Source organism: Carcharhinus amblyrhynchos, chromosome 4 (genome assembly GCF_965287045.1).
Source record: "Carcharhinus amblyrhynchos chromosome 4, sCarAmb.v2.hapA, whole genome shotgun sequence".
NCBI classification, from domain to species: Eukaryota; Metazoa; Chordata; class Chondrichthyes; order Carcharhiniformes; family Carcharhinidae; genus Carcharhinus; species Carcharhinus amblyrhynchos.
In genome coordinates this window covers 131,573,756-131,592,946 of record NC_137327.1, presented here as the reverse complement: position 1 = coordinate 131,592,946, position 19,191 = coordinate 131,573,756, and the positions used below count along the sequence as shown (strand labels likewise).

The window sequence follows — 19,191 nt, the reverse complement described above, 5'->3', positions numbered from 1 at the left end:
GGATGGTCAACAACACCTCCTCCACAATCATTCACAGCACCTCCTCCACAATCATCCACAACACCGGTGCTCCACAAGCCTGTGTTCTCAGCCCCTTACTATCCTCCTTATAGACTATGGCTAAGTGGCCAAATTCCCCACTAACTTGACTTTCAAGTTTGCTGATGACACCACTGTGTGGGTCGGATCTCAAACAATGAGACAAGTATAAGAAAGAGATAGAGAACCTGGTGAACTGGTGTGATGACAATAATCTCTCTCTCAATGTCAACAAAATGAAGAAGATAGTCATCGATTTCAGGAAGCATAGTGTAGGACATGCCCCTGTCTACATCAACAGGGATGAAGTAGGAATGGTCAAGAGCTTCAAGCTTTTAGGTGTCCAGATCACCAACAACCTGCCCTGGTCCCTCCATGCCGACACTATAATTAAGAAAGCCCATCAATGCCTCTACTTTCTCAGGAGGCAAAGGACATTTGGCATGTCCACTACGACTCTCATCAACTTTTGCAGATGTACGATAGAAAGCATTCTTTCTGGTTGGATCAAGGTTTGATAAGGCTCCTGCTCTGTCTAACATCACAGGAAACTACAAAGCATCATGAATGAAGTCCATTACTCAAATCAGCCTCCCATCTATTGACTCTGTCTACACTTCCCGCTGCCTCGGAAGAGCAGCCAGCATAATCAAGGACTCCACGCACCCAGACATACCCTCTTCCACTTTCTTCTATAGGGTAAAGATACAGAAGTCTAAGGGCAAGTACCAACCGACTCAAGAAGAGGAATTAAGACAGGGGAATTAAGGGTTATGGGGAGAAAGCGGGAAAGTGGAACTGATCCACTTCAGATCAGCGATGATCTTATTGAATGGCAGGGCAGGCTCGAAGGGTTAGGTGGCCTACTCCTGCTCCTATTTCTTATGTTCTTCCCCACCGCCATCAGACTTTTGAATGGACCCCTCTTATATTAAATTTATTTTTTCTCAACACCCTAGCTATGACTGCAACACTAAATTCTGCATCCTCCCCTTTCCTTCTCAATATACGTTATGCTTTCTCTGTATAGTGTGAAAGAAACAATACTTTTCACTGTATACTATGACAATAATAAATCAAATCAAATCAAGTGTACTGGCCATAAATCTGATGACATGGCAGTTGAACTGCTCTATCTTCCCAAGCAGGATAATGATCCTTTAAGGCTTACATTTTTCTTTTCCCCACTCAATTTGGGGTTTATTAAACAGCAATTTACAGTTATATATTGTCTTTCATGTAACTAAATGTGTATCGCTGAAAACAAGACTATTTTGTCAAACCTTTTCATCCAGCATTCAACAGAACACTCACAAAATACAATGCAAGGGAAGTCAACAATTTTATACTGTACGAGGTGATATGTTGGCAAGTGAATTCTGATTGGTAGAGGTGTTGCTGTGGAAATACCACTAGTTGATGGTGACTGAAAGTGAACAGCCAAACATTGCTTCAAACGTAAACCAGGCAGCTTGATTCTAATTCGTCAAGACATTGTGCTGAGGAATGAACCAGCGAATGGTTGTCATCTACTTTGTTTGGCTGAAATAGGGGCAATGTGTATATCTGCTCTTTCTGTTTGCAAAGAACATGTTCCTGTGAATTGATATATTTAGCTTCCAGTACGCCTAAATGTGCCACACTGTGAGCCCGACTGACAATAATAATAAATTAGTTATCAGCATAATTCAATGAGGAATATTTTTGCAAATGTTGTTCAATTGAAGAATCACATCTAATGCCTGATGCATTCTCCATGACACTGCACCTATTAATCAGAGACCATTTTCCGACAATCAGCAATTTCTTTAAATAGAGTATGAAGTTGTTGATTTTCCATTTATTGAATTCTTGCGAATGTTTTGATGAGTGCAAGATGAAAAACTGACAATAATGCCTTTTCTTTCCTGCAATACTCAAATTCTGTGATTCCAAACAACTATGTGTAACAAAGCACATAATTGGAGTATTATCAAACGATCTTTGTAATTAAGCCAATTAAGGGGAAGAAGTAGATTTTATGGAGTACCTTAAATGAAAGGCAATGAACTGAGAGGTTTAGCAAAGCAGTTTTGTGGCTTATTATGTTTTTTTAATCCCTTCACAGTGAGTGTCACTGTTTAGGCCGGCAATTTTGTTACTTGTCCCAAAGTGCCCCTGAGAAGATGGTGGTCTTCTTTAATTACTGCAGTTTATAGGGTGCATGCACAGCCACAGTGCTGTTAGGGTGAGAGTTTTAAGAATTTAACCCAGCGACAGCGAAGGAACAGTCCCAAATCAGAATGGTGTGTAGCTGAGAACAGAACTTGCAGGTGGTACTATTTCCATGCTTTTGCTGAATTTGTCCTTCTTGGTGGTATGTGAAGGCACATTGGTGAGTGGCTGCAGTGCAATTTGTAATTAACCTACCCGCACAATGTTCCGTGGTACTGCAGAGCACTAACTTGTTATCTACTTGGCTGCTTGCATGTGGTCTATTCCTGGGCTCCGGGCAACCTTTGACTGCACCCAACCCAGATTGCCCCAAACTGCTCACTGCCCAAAGAACCTTACCAAAACCTGACAAGGTGCAAAGTCTGGGACAGACTTGGCCTCAAGTGAGTGGTACGATGGCACAGTGGTTAGCACTGCTGCCTCACAGTGCCATGGACCCGGGTTTGATTCTCAGCTGCCTGTGGAGTTTGTACATTCTCCCTGTGTCTGCGTGAGTTTCTTCCGAGTGCTTTGTTTCCCTCCTACAGTCCAAAAATATGTGGGTGAGGTTGAATGGCCTTGCTGGATTGCTCCTTTGTGTTAGAGCGATGTCAGGGGGATTAGTAGTGTCCGTTACCTCTATGCTTCAGTTTTCCACCGTCCACTTCTCCCCATTCCAAGCTGTATGCTTACAAATCTTTTCACAGCCATGCTGCACCTTGGCACAGTAACCATCAACCTTAACAGGTGCCCTTTTGGTCCGGTGTTGTGGCTCCCTGTGCTTTCCCTCACTCCCCGTCTTCAGGTATTAAATCATAGAATCCCTCTGCTGCAGAAGAAGCCCACTGAGTCTGCACCAACTCTCTGACAGACTGTCTTACCCACTCCCTCTCTCCACTCCATTCCTTCACAGTGCTCCGAAAGCTTGTGATTTCAAGTAATCCTGCTGGACTATAACCTGCTGTTGTGTGACCTCTCATCGGCGGAGGATAGAGAAAGCCATGGAATAGAGTGGTTTCTGTGGAAAATATCAATCAGCTGACATCAGATAATAAATAATTTGGGCGAGATAGATACTTTGATGCCTTATCCCCCTGGCTGGGTTGCAGCAGTTTCAATACTTAGGGGACAGTCCCCAATAAGGTAAATTAAAGAGTCTGTGGATGAAAGGGAGCTAAGTGACCAGGGTGTTATTTGCAGAGAGGCGATGGCCTAGTGGTATTACCACTAGACTATTAATCCAGAAACTCAGCTAATGTTCTGGGGACTAGGGTTCAAGTCACAGACGGTGAAATTTGAATTCAATCGCAAAAATACCGGGAATTAAGAATCTACTGATGACCACAAAACCATTGTTGATTCACGTAAAAACTTATCTGATTCGCTAATGTCCTTTGGGGAAGGAAATCTGCCATCCTTACCTGGTCTGGCCTAATGTGACTCCACAATGCGGTTGGCTCTTAACTGCCCTCGGGTAACTCGGGATGGGCAGTAAATGCTGGCCAGCCAGCGATGCCCATGTCCCACGAATGAATAAAAAAAGATTTGGCTGAGTTAAAATGGCTTCACGTGGTGAACTTTTATATCACTTTATTGAAAATTGTAACAAATTTGGAATATCCCATTATCATGGTTGTGGAAAATCAATCCTTTGGTTCAAGTGCCTTTTTAAAAATATTTAGGCATATGATGCTGTGAATTGGAATGGGAAGATATGGTTTTGTTCCTTTATTCTCTCATGGGATATGGGCATCGTATACAAGGCCAGAAATTGTTGCCATCCCCAGTTGGTCTTGAAGTGAGTGCCTTGCTAAGTCATTTAAGAGGGCAGTTGAGAGTCAACCACATTGCTGTGGCTCTGGAGTCACATGTAGGCCAGACTAAGTAAGGACGGCAGATTTCCTTCCCTACAGGACATCAGTGAACTAGTTAGTTTTCAACCACATTCAATAATGGTTGCAATGGCCACCATTATCCAATTCCCAATGTTATTCATTGAATTTAAATTCCTCTAGTTACTGTGGTGGGATTTGAACCCATGTCACCATACTGGGACTCTGGATTCCTAATCCACTGGCATTACCACTAAATCCCCATTTCCTCATGTGGAACAGAATCTTATCCGAATTGCCAGAAGCAGAGATATGGGGACTTTTTTGGGGAGGTGGGGTGTTGAGGGCAAATTTATTTTTGTGTTACATTTCAAAAACTGTATTTGAAAAGATAATCATTTTGTGGTCCACAGCCTGAAACTTGCAAGCACCTTCCTATCTGTAAAGTTTCCTGACCAAACAACAATGAATATGAGCCTGTGTTTGAATAGAATGATGTGGAGGTGCCGGCATTGGACAGTAAGAAGTCTCATAACACCAGGTCACCTGATGAAGGGGGCAATGCTCCAAAAGCTTGTGCTACCAAATAATCCTGTTGGATTTTAACCTGGTGTTGTGAGACTTCTTACTTTGAATAGAATAGAAAAAATAGAATAGAATCCTTACAGTGAAGAAGGAGGTCATTTGGCCCTTTGAGCCTGCACCAACAACAATCCCACCCGGCCCTATCCCTGTAATCCCACGTATTTACCTTGCTAATTCCCCCAGACACTGAAGGGCAATTAAGCATGACCAACCCACCTAACCTACACATCTTTGGATTGTGGGAGGAAACCGGAGCACCCGAAGGAAACTCATGGAGAACGTGCAAACTCCACACAGTCACCCAAGGCCAGGAATTGAACCTGGGTGTCTGGTACAGGGATGCAGCAGTGCTAAGCAGTGTGCCACCATGCCACCCATTTGTTAGCAACTATTAAATAATTTTTGGTTTCAGAGGGGGGACAGTGAAAGATAAACAAGTTATAACTGGCATCTTCACATTTGAAATTTTTGGCACTTGCTCAATATTCTTTAGATGCATTCTGAAAATGATTGCCCAGTTAGTAATGTTAAAAGGGCACCGAATTAGCCCAGACACATAGCCGATCTTGGATAAGATGGACTTCAGCTAGCCTCAAGGACTAGGCTAAACGGCATAGTTGAATCAACGTGATTTTTATCATTACTCGATCTGTTGTGGAAGAACATTCCACACTGTACAGTTCCTAAGGAGACACTACTGCAAGAACTGCTCAATCAACTGAGACTGTGACAGGAATGTGGTCATTGAGTAAGCTGTACTTTGGCCTCTGCTTAGAGTCATATCAAAGAATCCTACAGTGCAGAAGGAGGCCATTAAGCCCATCGAGTCTGCACCAACCACAATCCCACCTAGGCCGTATCCCCATAGCCCCTTGCACTTCCATAGCCAGCCCCCACCCCAACACTAAGTGGCAATTTAGCATGGCCAATCCACCTAACACGCACATCTTTAGACTGTGGGAGGAAACCAGAGCATCCGGAGGAAACCCATGCAGACATGGGGAGAATGTGCAAACTCCACATAGTCTTCTAGTTTGTTTGGGAGGGACATTGTAAGAATGGATAGAGGAGATTTACCAGGGTGGAGGGACTTCCGAGGCTCAGATGGACAGATTTTTAATCAGTAAGGGAGTCAAGGGTCATGGGGATAAGATAAGAAAGTGGAGTTGAGGATCATTATATCAGATCAGTCACAAACTCATTCATAGAATCATAGAATCCCTACAGTACAGAAAGAGGCCATTTGGCCTATCGAGTCTGTACCGACCACAATCCCATCCTGGCCCTATTCCCGTAACACCACATTTTTACCCTAGCTAATCCCCCTGAAACTAGAGTCAATTTTACACAGCCAATGCACCCTAACCCCCACATATTTGGGCTGTGGGAGGAAACCAGAGCACCTGGAGGAAACCCATGCAGACATGAGGAGAATGTGCAAACTCCACACAGGCAGTGACCCAAGGCTGGAATTAGACCCGGGTCCCTGGCGTTGTGAGGTGCTAACCAATGTGCCACTGCGCCGCCCTGTTTGTAAAAGAGCAGACTTGATGGGCTGAATGGCCTACTTTTGCTCCTGTGTCTCATGGATTTCAGCTGGGGGGACAGATTGGAACAAAGATGTTTTTGGAGACAATTTACTGGCTTTGGTGAAAAATACGATAGATTATGGTAGCACTGAGGGAGAGAACCCACTGGCAAGCGGATCACTAACTAAAGACACAGATTTAAATGGGAAAAGAATCCAATTTAGCAATTTGGGTGAAATCCAAAACCAAGGAAATGCAGAGAGGAAAATCCCATCTATCCTTTTTCAACAATGTAACAAACCCCAGACCTCAATGTTGAATGTTTTATTTCTTACTGCATCCTGAGTAAGGCTGCCAATCGTAACGTCTGCTGATCTGAAGTAAGGGTATTATGTATCATTGGCCTATGTTCAACAGAAAGTGTTTTCAGGTTGTCTCAGTCCATGAGAGATTGAGAGGTAATTCCCCTGCCTCCCAGCCGTGTGTTCCTTAGTGGTGGGAGGTGATACGCTCTTCTCCAGCGACGAGGATTTCTGATCCTGTCGCTGTCAATGGGATTTCCCCATTGATGTCACACAATGCTCTCACAAAACACAACCTCTAATCCAGTGGGATTGGAGGATCCTATTGCCGCGAATGGCTGGAAAACTTCACCTCCCCCCACCCCGCCAACCCTCCTCCTCCCTGCCCCCCACCAAGTTTTCACCGCTTACAAATTTGGGCAGGATTTCAACTCAGCTCCCAAAAGGGCACTGAGTTCCCCATGGACTGACCTCGGAACCATGTTTCAAGGAGTATTCTACTTGAAACACGTATGCCCTTGATCGCCCAAAGGGAGAAGACATGGGAACAGAAAGTGCTGGATAAGCTCAACCATCCGGGGACAGAGAAACAGATTTACCATTTCAAGGTGAATACGAACTTGCCTTTCTAATCCACCATCTTGCTCTCGTGCTCACAGTTCAGTCCTCGGCCTGTTGCAATGGGCCTCACTGGGGGAACAACACAAGTGACACCGAACAAGTGACAAATTGGGTGTCACTTGTGTTGTTCCCCCAGTGATGCCCAACACAAACTGGGGGAACAACACCTCAACTTCTGTTTAGTCACTTCATAGTCCTTTGGTCTCAATGTTGAATTCAGCAAATTTCAGACCATGAACTCTGTCCTCCATTTTGATTTTCCCCTTCCCCAAAAGATAGTCAATATCTTTGTTTTTCATGTGTTAGCTTTCAGAGAGAACTGTTCAATATTCTGTCATTAACACTTATTCTGCATCAGTGTTATGTCTCTTTACTACAGCCACTACCACTTCCTTTGCCTTTTGTTCTATTATAATTTTGTTATTCAATCCCTCCCACCTTCTATCCGACCCCAGATGCTCATAAACCGCAATATATTTCTACCTCACTTCAGTTCCAAAGAAGGAACCATTAACTCTGGGTGGGATTCAGGTCAGGTGCCTCTTGCATGTTAGTGCAGACTTGAAGGGCTGAAGGGTCTCTTCTGCACTGTATGACTCTATGATTCCAATATAGAAGGTACTGGAAGCACTCAATATTGAATCATTATCGAATTCCTACATGTAGAAGGAGGCCATATGGCCCATTGAGTCTGCACCAAACACAAACCCAGTCAGGCCTTTTCCCACAAGCCCACATATTTATGCTCTAATCCCCCTGACACTAGGGTCAATTTAGCATTGGCAATCAACCTAGCTGGCACATCTTTGGACTGTGGGAGGCAACCGGAACACCCGGAGGAAACCCATGCTGACACAAGGAGAATGTGCAAAGTCCACACAGATAGTGACCCGAGGTTGGAATTGAACCTGGGTCCTTGGCGCTGTGGAGCAGCAGTGCTAACCACTCTGCCACCATGCCACCCTACCACTGTGCCACCACCCAAAGAGCAGACACGTTACTATGTAAGGCGCAGCTCCTTCAACAGAACTGAAAGACATCAGAGCATTTCAACAGAACAAAAGGGGCAAAGGAGAGAGAAATATGCAAAGACTCAGAAAGAAACTACGTAGTCCTTAAGCGGGGAAAAGGGGAAGAGTAAATAGCTGAACTGATGTAAACATGAAGCAAATAGAGGCTAAATGAGAGGAATCAAAGTTCATAATGATACTGAGTGATGAAAAGAATGTGTGAGGGAGGTGAGGCCGTTTGAAATATAAGCACAATAACTGCAAAGTGGCCGATTAGCCTGTGAGAAGACGAAAAAGTTGACACCAAGAGTGTGAGTTGCCCTGCACTGTTCAAATGCAAACATCACTTTCCCACCTGAAATGTGGCTTTTCTGACAATAGTTCTAGCGAAGGTGAAAGTAGGAACTGTAGATAAGGTCTAAGGGTTCTAAAATTGGATTAATGGTAATGATAGGCTAATTGAGGCTAAAAGAACAAAGAAAAGTACAGCACAGGAACAGGCCCTTCGGCCCTCCAAGCCTGTGTCAATCACGAGGCCCTAACTCAACTGAAAAAAACCTTTTGCCCTACCTCGGTCCGTATCCCTCTCTTCCTCCCCTATTCACGCACCCATCCAGATTCCTCTTAAATGTTGCCAATCTGCCTGCTTCCACCACCTCCTCTGGTAGCACGTTCCAGGCACCCACCACTGTCTGTGTGAAAAGCTTCCCTCGCACAATTCCCTTAAACTTGCCCCCTCTCACCTTGAACCTGCGCCCCCTTCTAATTGAGACTTCCACTCTGGGAAAAAGCCTCTGACTATCCACCCTGTCTATGACTCTGATAATTTTGTAGATCTCTATCGGGTCTCCCCTCAGCCTCCAGCAAGGTTGGTGAAAACACTTGGTGACTTGAGAAGTTAGGCTGGTGAAGTTCGCGGAAGTCGTTGCTAGCCGTGGAGAAGGCTTTAGTTGTGCTTATAAGAATTTTGGGCAAACCACTTGTCCCCCGGGCACGGGGCTGAATTTGATGTATCCTGGGCGGGCACGCGCTTGAAAATGTGTAAAATGGCACGTAATAATATCTGGCACTTATCCCAACATCACCACACACTTGCGCAATATTTCTGACAGCGGGCACAGGCCTTAAGTTTTTACAGACAAAGAGACAGAAACATTGGGAAAATAATGATGGATTGATGGCACTCACCGTTAGGAGTTCACAGCAAATCCAGACATTTGTAATAAGGAACAGATATACCTCGAGCGGCTCTGGCGGCACCGTGGTCAGCACTGCTGCCTCACAGCACCAAGGATCCAGGTTCAATTCTAGTCCTGGGTCACTGTCTGTGTGGCATTTGCACGTTCTCCCTGTGTCTACATGGGTTTCCTCCAGATGGTCCGCTTTCCTCCCACAGTCCAGACATACACAGGTTAAGTGGATTGGCCATGCTAAATTGACCCTTGTGTTGGGAGGATTAGAGGCTAAACATGTGGGGTTACAGGAGTAGGTTGGGATGGTTGTCAGTGCAGGCTCAATGGGCCAAATGGCCTCTTCCTGCACTGTGGGGATCTATGATTCTATGAATAGAGTTCTGATTCTTGATGAGTTGTTGGATGATTTGTGCCACTTCCTGTTACTCTCAACAAAACAAAGCCCATGAGGTTGGCCTCTTGGAGAATGAACTCCCTGACTGAAGCAATGACTGCCAATCTGGGAGCTTCGCCTGTACATATATTCAGGAGTGTCAGGGCTACTGACACTGCGGATTCTGACTTTGTATCTGAAGCACTCTTAGACAAGTTTGTAATTAAAGAGAATCTGGCGAAGGGACACCGACTTCTGAGGAGTTACTTCAGAACTGTTAACTTATTCCACAAGGCAGCTATTAATGATATGGTTCGTGATCCTACCACAACACTTGGAGACCCAGAAAGGGCACAAGGACTGTGGAATCTCACCCCAGTAGGTGAGATTAGTAAAGTAGTAAACTATCCCTGAACGTTTCTTGTTTGTCCTGGCCATAATTCTGTGGCAGTGGGTTAAAATGGGACAAGGAATTGAAGTTTATTTATTTGTTAGTATCACAAATAGGCTTACCTTGACACTGAAATGAAATTACAGTGAAAATTCCTCAGCTGCCACACTCTGGTACCTGTTCGGGTACACTGAGTGAGAATTTGGCCTGGTCAATTCACCTGACCAGGATTTGGGATGAAACTGGAGCATCTGGAGGAAACCCACTTGAGCGGCACAATGACACAGTGGTTAGCACTGCTGCCTCACAGCGCCAGGGACCTGGGTTCGATTCCTGACTCGGGTCACTGTCTACACGGTGTCTGCACATTCTCCACGTGTCTGAATGGGTTTCCACCAGGAGCTCCGGTTTCTTCCCACAGTCAGAAAGACGTGCTGGTTAGGTGCATTGGCTGCGCTAAGTTCTCCTCAGTGTACCCAGAGTGTGGCGACTAGGGGATTTCCACAGCAGTGTTAATGTAAACCTACTTATGACACTAATAAATAAACTTTAAACCATGGGGAGAACATGCAAACTCTACACAATGACCCAAGCCGGGAATTGAACCCTGACACTGTGAGGCAGCAGTGCTAACCACCGTGCCACCCACAATGAAATGTGATATGGAGTCTGGGATCACACTCACACGCGAAACAAAAGTGCTTGGCAAAGGAGTCACCCCATTTACATTTGGTCTGTCAAGGTAATGGAGACTGCACTATACACGCAGCAAAGACAGTATACCAGACTGCAGGGAGTTGATGTAAATTTTGATGGTGTTTGAGTCTTGGACAGTGTCGTAGGAGGAACTAAATGAGCCTCTGTATCACAGTCAGGAGTCCGCTAACTGATCAGGAAACTCTGCAATAGCCCAGAGCACTGCTGATGATTGACAGGATGGTTTGGCAATGAAATTTGGAAGGGCAGATTTGTCATTGAGGTTGGAACTCCCTAATTGGTTTCATGGATGGGGTGCTCTTACTGGTATTGGTGCAATTCTTGCTGCTTACACTCCAGTGGGGTGTCTGTGTAAAGTTAGGAGATTGGACAATCTGATTCCATGTCAAGGCTGGGTAAAGTCATCATTATGCCAAAGAGATATGAGTGTGCACACTACACACCATATCAGACAGAGAGAAACATGGCTAACTGTGACGTTAAGTGGCCACACAGCAAACTACTGCTTTGCCAAAAAAAAATGACCTGGCAGTCTCTTTAAGGAAATGTAGTGATGGAAATGGTAATTCCAGGATGAAGAATTGAGCTTATTCACCAGCAGAATATTCTTGGCTTCCATACGAAACCCAGAATTCCTGCAAATGCTTGCGATTTCATGCACTAATCTCCAAAGTCCTTTTAAAATCTTGTCAAAAGCTTTGAGGATGGCAAGTTCAGTAATAATACATAAATGATTTTGCATTATTGCAAATCAGATAAAGGGAGCAGACCCATGCTGCCAGCATTTTCCACTCTGGACTCCATCCCATCCTTATCTCTTGTGCTGTTGAACCAACTAGCTGGCACATTGGTCTTGGAGCAGAATAAACACTGATTGTGGCTGCCAGTCGGGAATACACAGTTCCCCGTTCATATATTGCGCTGATGGGCAAAGGAGACAATCGCATTTTGGTAAAGGAGTGATTCTCCCTGAGCTCGGAACCACAGGGGGGAGATTGTGTGTCTCAGAAACACGGTTATGTCAGATCCTGAGACACACCCTCTTGTCACCCTTCGTCCCAGTTTGGACTTCAAAGTAACAAGTGTGTTTTTCGGAATCACGTACCTGTGATGTTTTTCATGAAATTCTATTTGTGGTTGTTGAAAGGTTTCATGAAAATTCAGTTTCAAATGCGGCTTTGTTGATCAAGTTATGAGAATCAACAAAGTTTCAGGATGTTTATAATTGTGAATTAAGTGCAAATTGCTGTTGGAAAATGCAAATATCCTTTTGTAGTTACTGATGGAATCCATTCAGTTGGTTTTTTAATATTATTTTGTATTAGTTCAGAAACCTAATTCGAAGTGTTAGGGATTAGTAAGGAGCAGTGCGTATGGGAAGCACGGTGCACTTTTAACCACCCATTAATTTTAATTGACTGTGTGACTGCAAATTCCTGCAATAAACCTTCTGCAAGTACAGAATTGACCTTCTACATTTAATGTATCAAGGCCGTACTTTAGTAAATATATTATTTTAGTGTACATATTAGAATCTTCGAGTCCCTACAGTGCAGAAGGAGGCCATTCGGCCCATCAAGTCTGTACTGACAGCAATCCCACCCAGGCTCTATCCCCATAACTCCACATATTTACACTCCTACCCCCCTAACACTAGGGGCAATTTAGCAGGGCCAATCAACTCGGCCTGCATATCATTGGCCTGTGGGAGGGTCAAAGAGGCACCCGAAGGAAATCCACTCAGAAATGGGGAGAAAGTTTAACCTCCACGCGGTCAATCACCCGAGGCTAGAATGGAACCTGGGTCCCTGGCATTGTGAGGCAGCAATGCTAACCACTGTGCCACCGTGCCACCCTGGTACACCTGGGTGGCACTGGAGAGGCATGGTGGCACAGTGGTTAGTGCTACTGCCTCACGACACCAGCGACCCAGGTTCGATTCCCGGCTTGGATCACTGTCTATGCAGTGTTTGCACATTCTCCCCGTGTCTCCGTGGGTTTCCCTCTGGGTGCTTTGGTTTCCCCCCACACCCGCCACACAGTCGGAAAGACATGCTGGTTAGGTGCATTGGCCATGCTAAATCCTCCCTCAGTGCAAACAGGCGCCTTAGTGTGGCAACTAGGGAATTTTCATTGAAGCATTAATGTCAGCCTATTTATGACACTAATAAATAAAATATACAAACTTTATTGATGGCAAATGGTCGCACCGCCTCCCAATTTATTTTGCATATGAAATCATGGCCCAGAGCGGCAAACCTCATTGGATTGCCGCTCAGAGTGAATTTACCCTCACTGTAATTGCACAGTCCCTGTTTTGCTTAGTCCTCCTCACTCGGACTGGGTGAAACATGAGCAGCGAAGCATGCTCCCTTAGCATCAGTGTGGAGCAACTGATGTGCAGCGAGATAAGTCAACCCCCGGGGGGATCGGGTTGCCATGTGAGGGTAGTTTGGGTGTTTAATTAGTTTCTCTGAAGCGATGAGTATTTATTTCCTTCCAGCTCTTTCGGAGCAACCATCAGGAAAAAAACATAGAACATAGAACATGCATCGCAGTACAGGCCCTTCGGCCCTCGATGTTGCGCCGATGAGTGGAACCAATCTAATGACCCTCTAACTTAAACTATTCCCACGTTTTCCATATTCCTATCCACTGACCATTTGAACACCCTTAAAGTTGGCGAGTCCAGAACTGCTACAGGCAGGGCATTCCACGCCCTTACTGCCCTCTGAGTAAAGAACCTACCTCTGACATCCGTCCTATAATTATCACCCCTTAATTTAAAGCTATGTCCCCTCGTGTTAGCCATCACCATCTGAGGAAAAAGGCTCTCACTGTCCACCCTATCTAACCCTCTGATCATCTTGTATGCCATCCGAAGTTAATGATTGAAATGGCTTCTGTCGGACGGTTCCCAGCCCAGCGCAATTGTCCAAGGGAAGTTAGCTCTTCCGGACAATTGGCAGGCACACACTGTTGTGAGAACTTCCTGGAACGATTTCCCAGTGCATCACTGGGGCACTCCACAAATCCGATGCTGGGGAACCAGGCGTTATGGACCCATGTTTGGTTTCCAACAAATGCTGTTCTGCCTTTGCAGTATCAATGGTATCTTTACTACAAAAATGTTTCATGAGATTCAAAAGAAGCTATACAAATGCAAATCTGCCTTTGTTTCTCAAACCTAGCTCGGAATTCAGAGCTAAATTGCACAGTGGCTCAGTCAAATATTATGGGCTGGATTAAACAGGTGTGAAAACTTGGTAAAGCTGGACATGAGGCGAGTAATGTGATCTGTGCCCACCTCCGAGCCAGTTCCCCCTTTACCAAGGCCCGAAAATGGCTGCAATCGGGACCACACCCGAAATGGGTGCAATGGCCATTTAAATGTATTTGCGTATATTTAAGTTGACTTAATGGGCTGCACGCCCAAACTTACAGGCAGTTCCCCATTTACCACCGCATTCACCCATCCAGAACAGACATACTCTATATAAATCCGTTTCGGGCGCTCCAGTTAGTGAGGAGGTAAGTGCTAATCACCCAATGGCTCTCTGCCTGAGATCAGTTGAGGGGAAGGGCAGTCTGCTGCCACTCTGCCTGAGATCAGTGAGGAGTAAAGGGGTGGTCTGCTGCCACTCTACCAGAGATCAGTGGGGAGTAAAGGGGGTGTCTGCTGCCACTCTGCCTGAGATCAATGGGGAGTAAGGGGGTGTCTGCTGCCACTCTGCCTGAGATCAATGGGGAGTAAGGGGGTGTCTGCTGTCACTCTGCCTGAGGTCAGTGGGGAGTAAAGGGGGTGTCTGCTGCCACTCTGCCTGAGATCAGTGAGGAGTAAAGTGGGGGGGATCTGCTGTCACTCTGCCTGAGATCAGTGGGGAGTAAAGTGGGGGGGATCTGCTGTCACTCTGCCTGAGATCAGTGGGGAGTAAAGTGGGGGGGATCTGCTGTCACTCTGCCTGAGATCAATGGGGAGTAAGGGGGTGTCTGCTGTCACTCTGCCTGAGGTCAGTGGGGAGTAAAGGGGGTGTCTGCTGTCACTCTGCCTGAGATCAGTGAGGAGTAAAGTGGGGGGGATCTGCTGTCACTCTGCCTGAGATCAGTGGGGAGTAAAGTGGGGGGGATCTGCTGTCACTCTGCCTGAGATCAGTGGGGAGTAAAGGGGGTGTCTGCTGCCACTCTGCCTGAGATCAGTGAGGAATAAAGGGGGTGTCTGCTGTCACTCTGCCTGAGATCAGTGGGGAGTAAAGGGGGTGTCTGCTGTCACTCTGCCTGAGATCAGTGCGGGAAAGGAGGCCGTGATCAGCCTGGGTGGAGGGGTGTGGGGCAATAAGAAGGCCAGTAATGTTGTGGGGGGTGGGGTAATGTCTGTGGGGGCTAAGGGTGGAGGTATTATCTGGCCTGGGAGGGATGAGGCAGGAGAGTGACATTGTATTTCTTTTTTCTGCGCTTGTGCAGTTTGGAGGCTCTGATTGGAGCTGCTGGATTTCGGGCACATTAAGCCCCACCCACAGGCTTGTGCGGTGCGATCTGGAATCGCTGATATTTTTGCAGACAGAGTGCATGTGGGGGTGCCTCAGAATGGGGTCTAAAAGCCGGATCTCAAACCCTCCCAGTTTCATGTCCACCCAGCACTTGGAATCAAAATGGTAAAATAGGAGCCTGTATATTGTGGAGAGACAATGTACAGTATACAATATATCAATATACAATATATCTTTGGAAAAAAAGACTAAAAGTAAATTTTAAAAAGTAGGATACCCTATCATCAATAAAAAATAAAACAAAATGGAATGGAAGTCTTTCAGTTACATTAACTGTAACGTTTTTTTAACCAAAAAGTTCTCTTGCTCCCGTCCTATTTTCTTTGACTTCAGCTTTGATGAAGGCCCATTCAGGCTCAAAACATTAACTCTATTCACTCACCACATATGCCCTCAGAGATTTTCTAGCATCTGCTGTTTTTGTTCCAGATTCCAGCATCTGCAGTATTTTGTTTACATATTGATGCTTTTGCTCTGATGGTCTGAGAGCTTGACATTGTTTTTTTCATGTGGTTGGGACTTGGGGTCTTTACTACTGAAAGTTCTCCAAGATAACGGCGGTTTCATTTCAGAAGAGAGTTACAGTTTTCAATGAGAAACAGGAAACAATGTCAGGGCAGCATGGTAGCTTAGTGGTTAGCACTGCTGCCTCGCAGCGTCAGGGACCAGGGGTTCCAGGTTTGGGTGACAGTCTGTGTGGAGTTTACACATTCTCCACGTGTCTGCGTGGGTTTCCTCCGGGTGCTCCGGTTTCTTCCCACACTCAAAAGATGTGCAGGTTAGATGGGATTGGCCATGTTAAATTGCCCCTTAGCGTCAGGAGAACTAGGGTAAATATGTGGAGTTACGCAGATAGGGCTAGGTGGGATTGCTGTCAGTGCAGGCTCGAAGAGCTTCTTTCTGCACTGTAGGGATTCTATAATTCCAAATGACTAATAAATACATTCATTAACAGGGAATGTTGACTGCAATTGGGATTTCCCAGTAGACCTCAAAGCAGAAGAGTTACAGCTAACATAGAGCTGGTGGACAATGAAGAGCTGGATGACTATTTAACAAGTGCATTAAATGCCTTTTAACTTAATTAAATGGGTTCATTAATGGTTCCAACAATAGTAGTGTTGTACATCATGATTAGTTGCCATCCTGGTCACTTCCTGAGTTCAGAGCGATTAAGATTAGATGCTGAAAATCTGAAATGAAAACAGGAAGTGCTGTAAATGCTCAGGAGGTTTGACAGGAAGTGCTGTAAATACTCAGGAGGTTTGACAGCATCTGTGAAGGATGAAACTGAGTTAGTAATGTCTCAGGTTGATTTTCCGTTTTGCTTCAGAAAGATTGGAAATCAGTCTTATAAAATGTAGGAATGACACATTTTAGTGAGAAAATGATGCAAATTCTTTATGTCATGACATTTTGAAATGCTGTGAACCACATTGCAAAATTCTTTGAACTTTTTGTGGCTGTCTAGACAGCTCTTGAGTGAGGGTGGGTGAGTATGCCCCTAGCTCAAAGGCTTCCTTGTCAATGTAATTAAAATGAGGTTCATAAAATATTTTAATAAATAAGAAATAATAAAAATAACAAAGTTTACAGTTGCATCAAAGTTTTGGAAGCTTGATTCTGGTCAAGGAGCTAAAATTCAAAGGCAACCATTGGCTTCCTCGTGTGATTAACTTCCTTGAGACAAAAGTATGCGTGCAATTCTTCAAAAAAATTTCTAAGTGTTGCCCCCTAGTGGAAAAACTGATGAGATTCCCACTGGGCGGATCAGCGTGGTTCAGTTTGCCCTCCGTCCACACTTAGAATTGTTTTGGAGTGGGGACTTTAAGATGCAGGCAAGACCAGCAAGGGCACCCCAATCTCAAAGTTAGATTGAAGGTCGCCCGATGTCACCCAACCCCCACCCCTCTGGACATTGTGACGCCCCCGCAATCATGGGGAACACTCCTAATCCTCGAGCCCAGAGGGACATCCTTCCCTCCCATAACTAAATGTGTCTCTTCACCACCCCCATCACACCACACAGGCATGAGGGTGACCTGCCCGCCCCTGCATTCAGCTTCGATGGCATTGTCCACTCAAACCCCATACCCTACCCAACCAGTGATTGAAACTCTACTATGGGGTCACCTAAGGCTTTGCCCCCTTCAGGAACCTCCTTCAGACACCCCCGTCAGGTTCTGCCCCTTGTCTGTACCACCCTGGAACTGCCAATACTACACGGTAATTGTAGAGCTGGAGAATCCCAGCCATTGCGCTTTTGGAGTCTGAGGCTGCTCTGAAACTAGGTGGGTTATTGGTTAACCTTAAGTCTTACGTTTAATGATGGAGGCATTTATATAATCAGAGTTACGGAAAACGCATGAGGACACCATTCAAATCCTGGCTTGAATGTTTTGATGGTGGGGTTTTCTGGTCCTGCCATCCAAAGAGTCAGTGGGAATACATCCCCACCAACTCTCACTGTCCCGCAGCTATTTCCCACTTGATTGAGCATCAGTTGTCTGCAGGCAGGGCTTCTGCCCCTCATTCTTGAGGAAGACCCAGCATAGAGAGCTGCTGGTCAATCTAATTGCTGGAAAGTCCACCCCACCTCTGCAGCAACCAGAGACACAGTGGGCAAAGGAGGAAATGTTGATCGGACGTGTTCAATGCTTTGATTCTGGAGATGTCGGCCTGAGCAAGAACACTGATGGTAGTGTGTTTGCAGGAGTTTGCAGGGTCTTGCAGAGACTGGTTATACTTCAGAGTTTTAGGTGCCTATTGTACATAATCCATGTCTCTGAAACATATAGCAGGGTGGATATTATGCAGAGTATGACTTTGGTGCCAGCTCTGAGCTCCTAGTCTTCAAACGCCCTCTTCTACAGGTGACTTGGGTGCTGAATGTACAGTGAAGGTGGTGTTGAACAGTATCAATGTCTGCCCTTATTGACAGTAGGCTCTCAGGCTTAGGGGCACAGTGGCACAATGGTTAGCACTGCTGCCTCACAGTGCCACGGACCCAAGTTCGATTCCGGAATTGGCCACTGTCTGTGTGAAGTTTGCACTTTCTCCCTGTGCCTGAGTGGGTTTTCTCTGGGTGCTCTGGTTTCCTCTCACAGTCCAAAGATGTCCTGGTTTGGTTGCTTGGCCATGTGAAAATTGACCCTAATTTCAGGGGGACTGGCAGGGTAAATGTGTGGGGTTGTGGGAATCGGGCCTGGGTGGGATTGTGGTTGCTACAGACTCGATCGGCCAAATGACCTCCTTCTGCACTGTAGGAATTCAATGATTAGCTTCCATATGGAAAGTGGTCCATGTTGTCCAAGGCCTCATCATGGATTTTGATAACAGTGGGGCAGAACTGTGTGGTGGGGGCAGGTTGGTAGAGGATCTTTATCTCATGGATATTTAGTGTAAGGTCAATGCTCTTGCATTCCTGGGTGAAGGGGTTAACGATGACTCGGAGCTTGCACAATGGGTGGGACAACCTTGGGCTTCTCCTGCAAATGGCGGAAGGTAAATAGATTTCAGATGTTCTGTAGTTTAGCTCTACTCCAGCAAGGAGATTGCTGAGGGTGAGATGGAGTATTGCAGCAAGGAAGATTGAGAAGAGAGTCAGTGACAATGTACTTGATTCATCACAGTTGGAATCAATTTTGTATACCAGAGATGAAGGGATAGTACATTGCATCTTCTGTCTCATTGGCAAGCTGATCTTCATCAGTAGATTGTAGTCTTCTCTAATCAAGACTAATCAACTGAAGACTGTAATGTCTCTCATTTCCATGCAGGTATTTCAAACAAGTTTATACATACAGAATCCTGCAAGATGAGGAAGGGTTTCTGGCTGTCCAGGTAAGCAAGATTTCAT

General features: G+C 45.5%; 1 protein-coding gene across 1 annotated transcript in view; it reads left to right on the top strand.

Moving 5' to 3' along the window:
- The window catches only part of LOC145342364 (phosphatidylinositol 3,4,5-trisphosphate 5-phosphatase 2-like), a 107,552-nt gene that overhangs the window by 7,820 nt on the left and 80,541 nt on the right, over window positions 1-19,191 (top strand). The window contains exon 2 of the mRNA XM_080187885.1: window positions 19,112-19,175. Within this exon, the coding sequence (XP_080044011.1) occupies window positions 19,112-19,175 (64 nt within the window). The remainder of the gene's footprint in view (window positions 1-19,111; window positions 19,176-19,191) is intronic.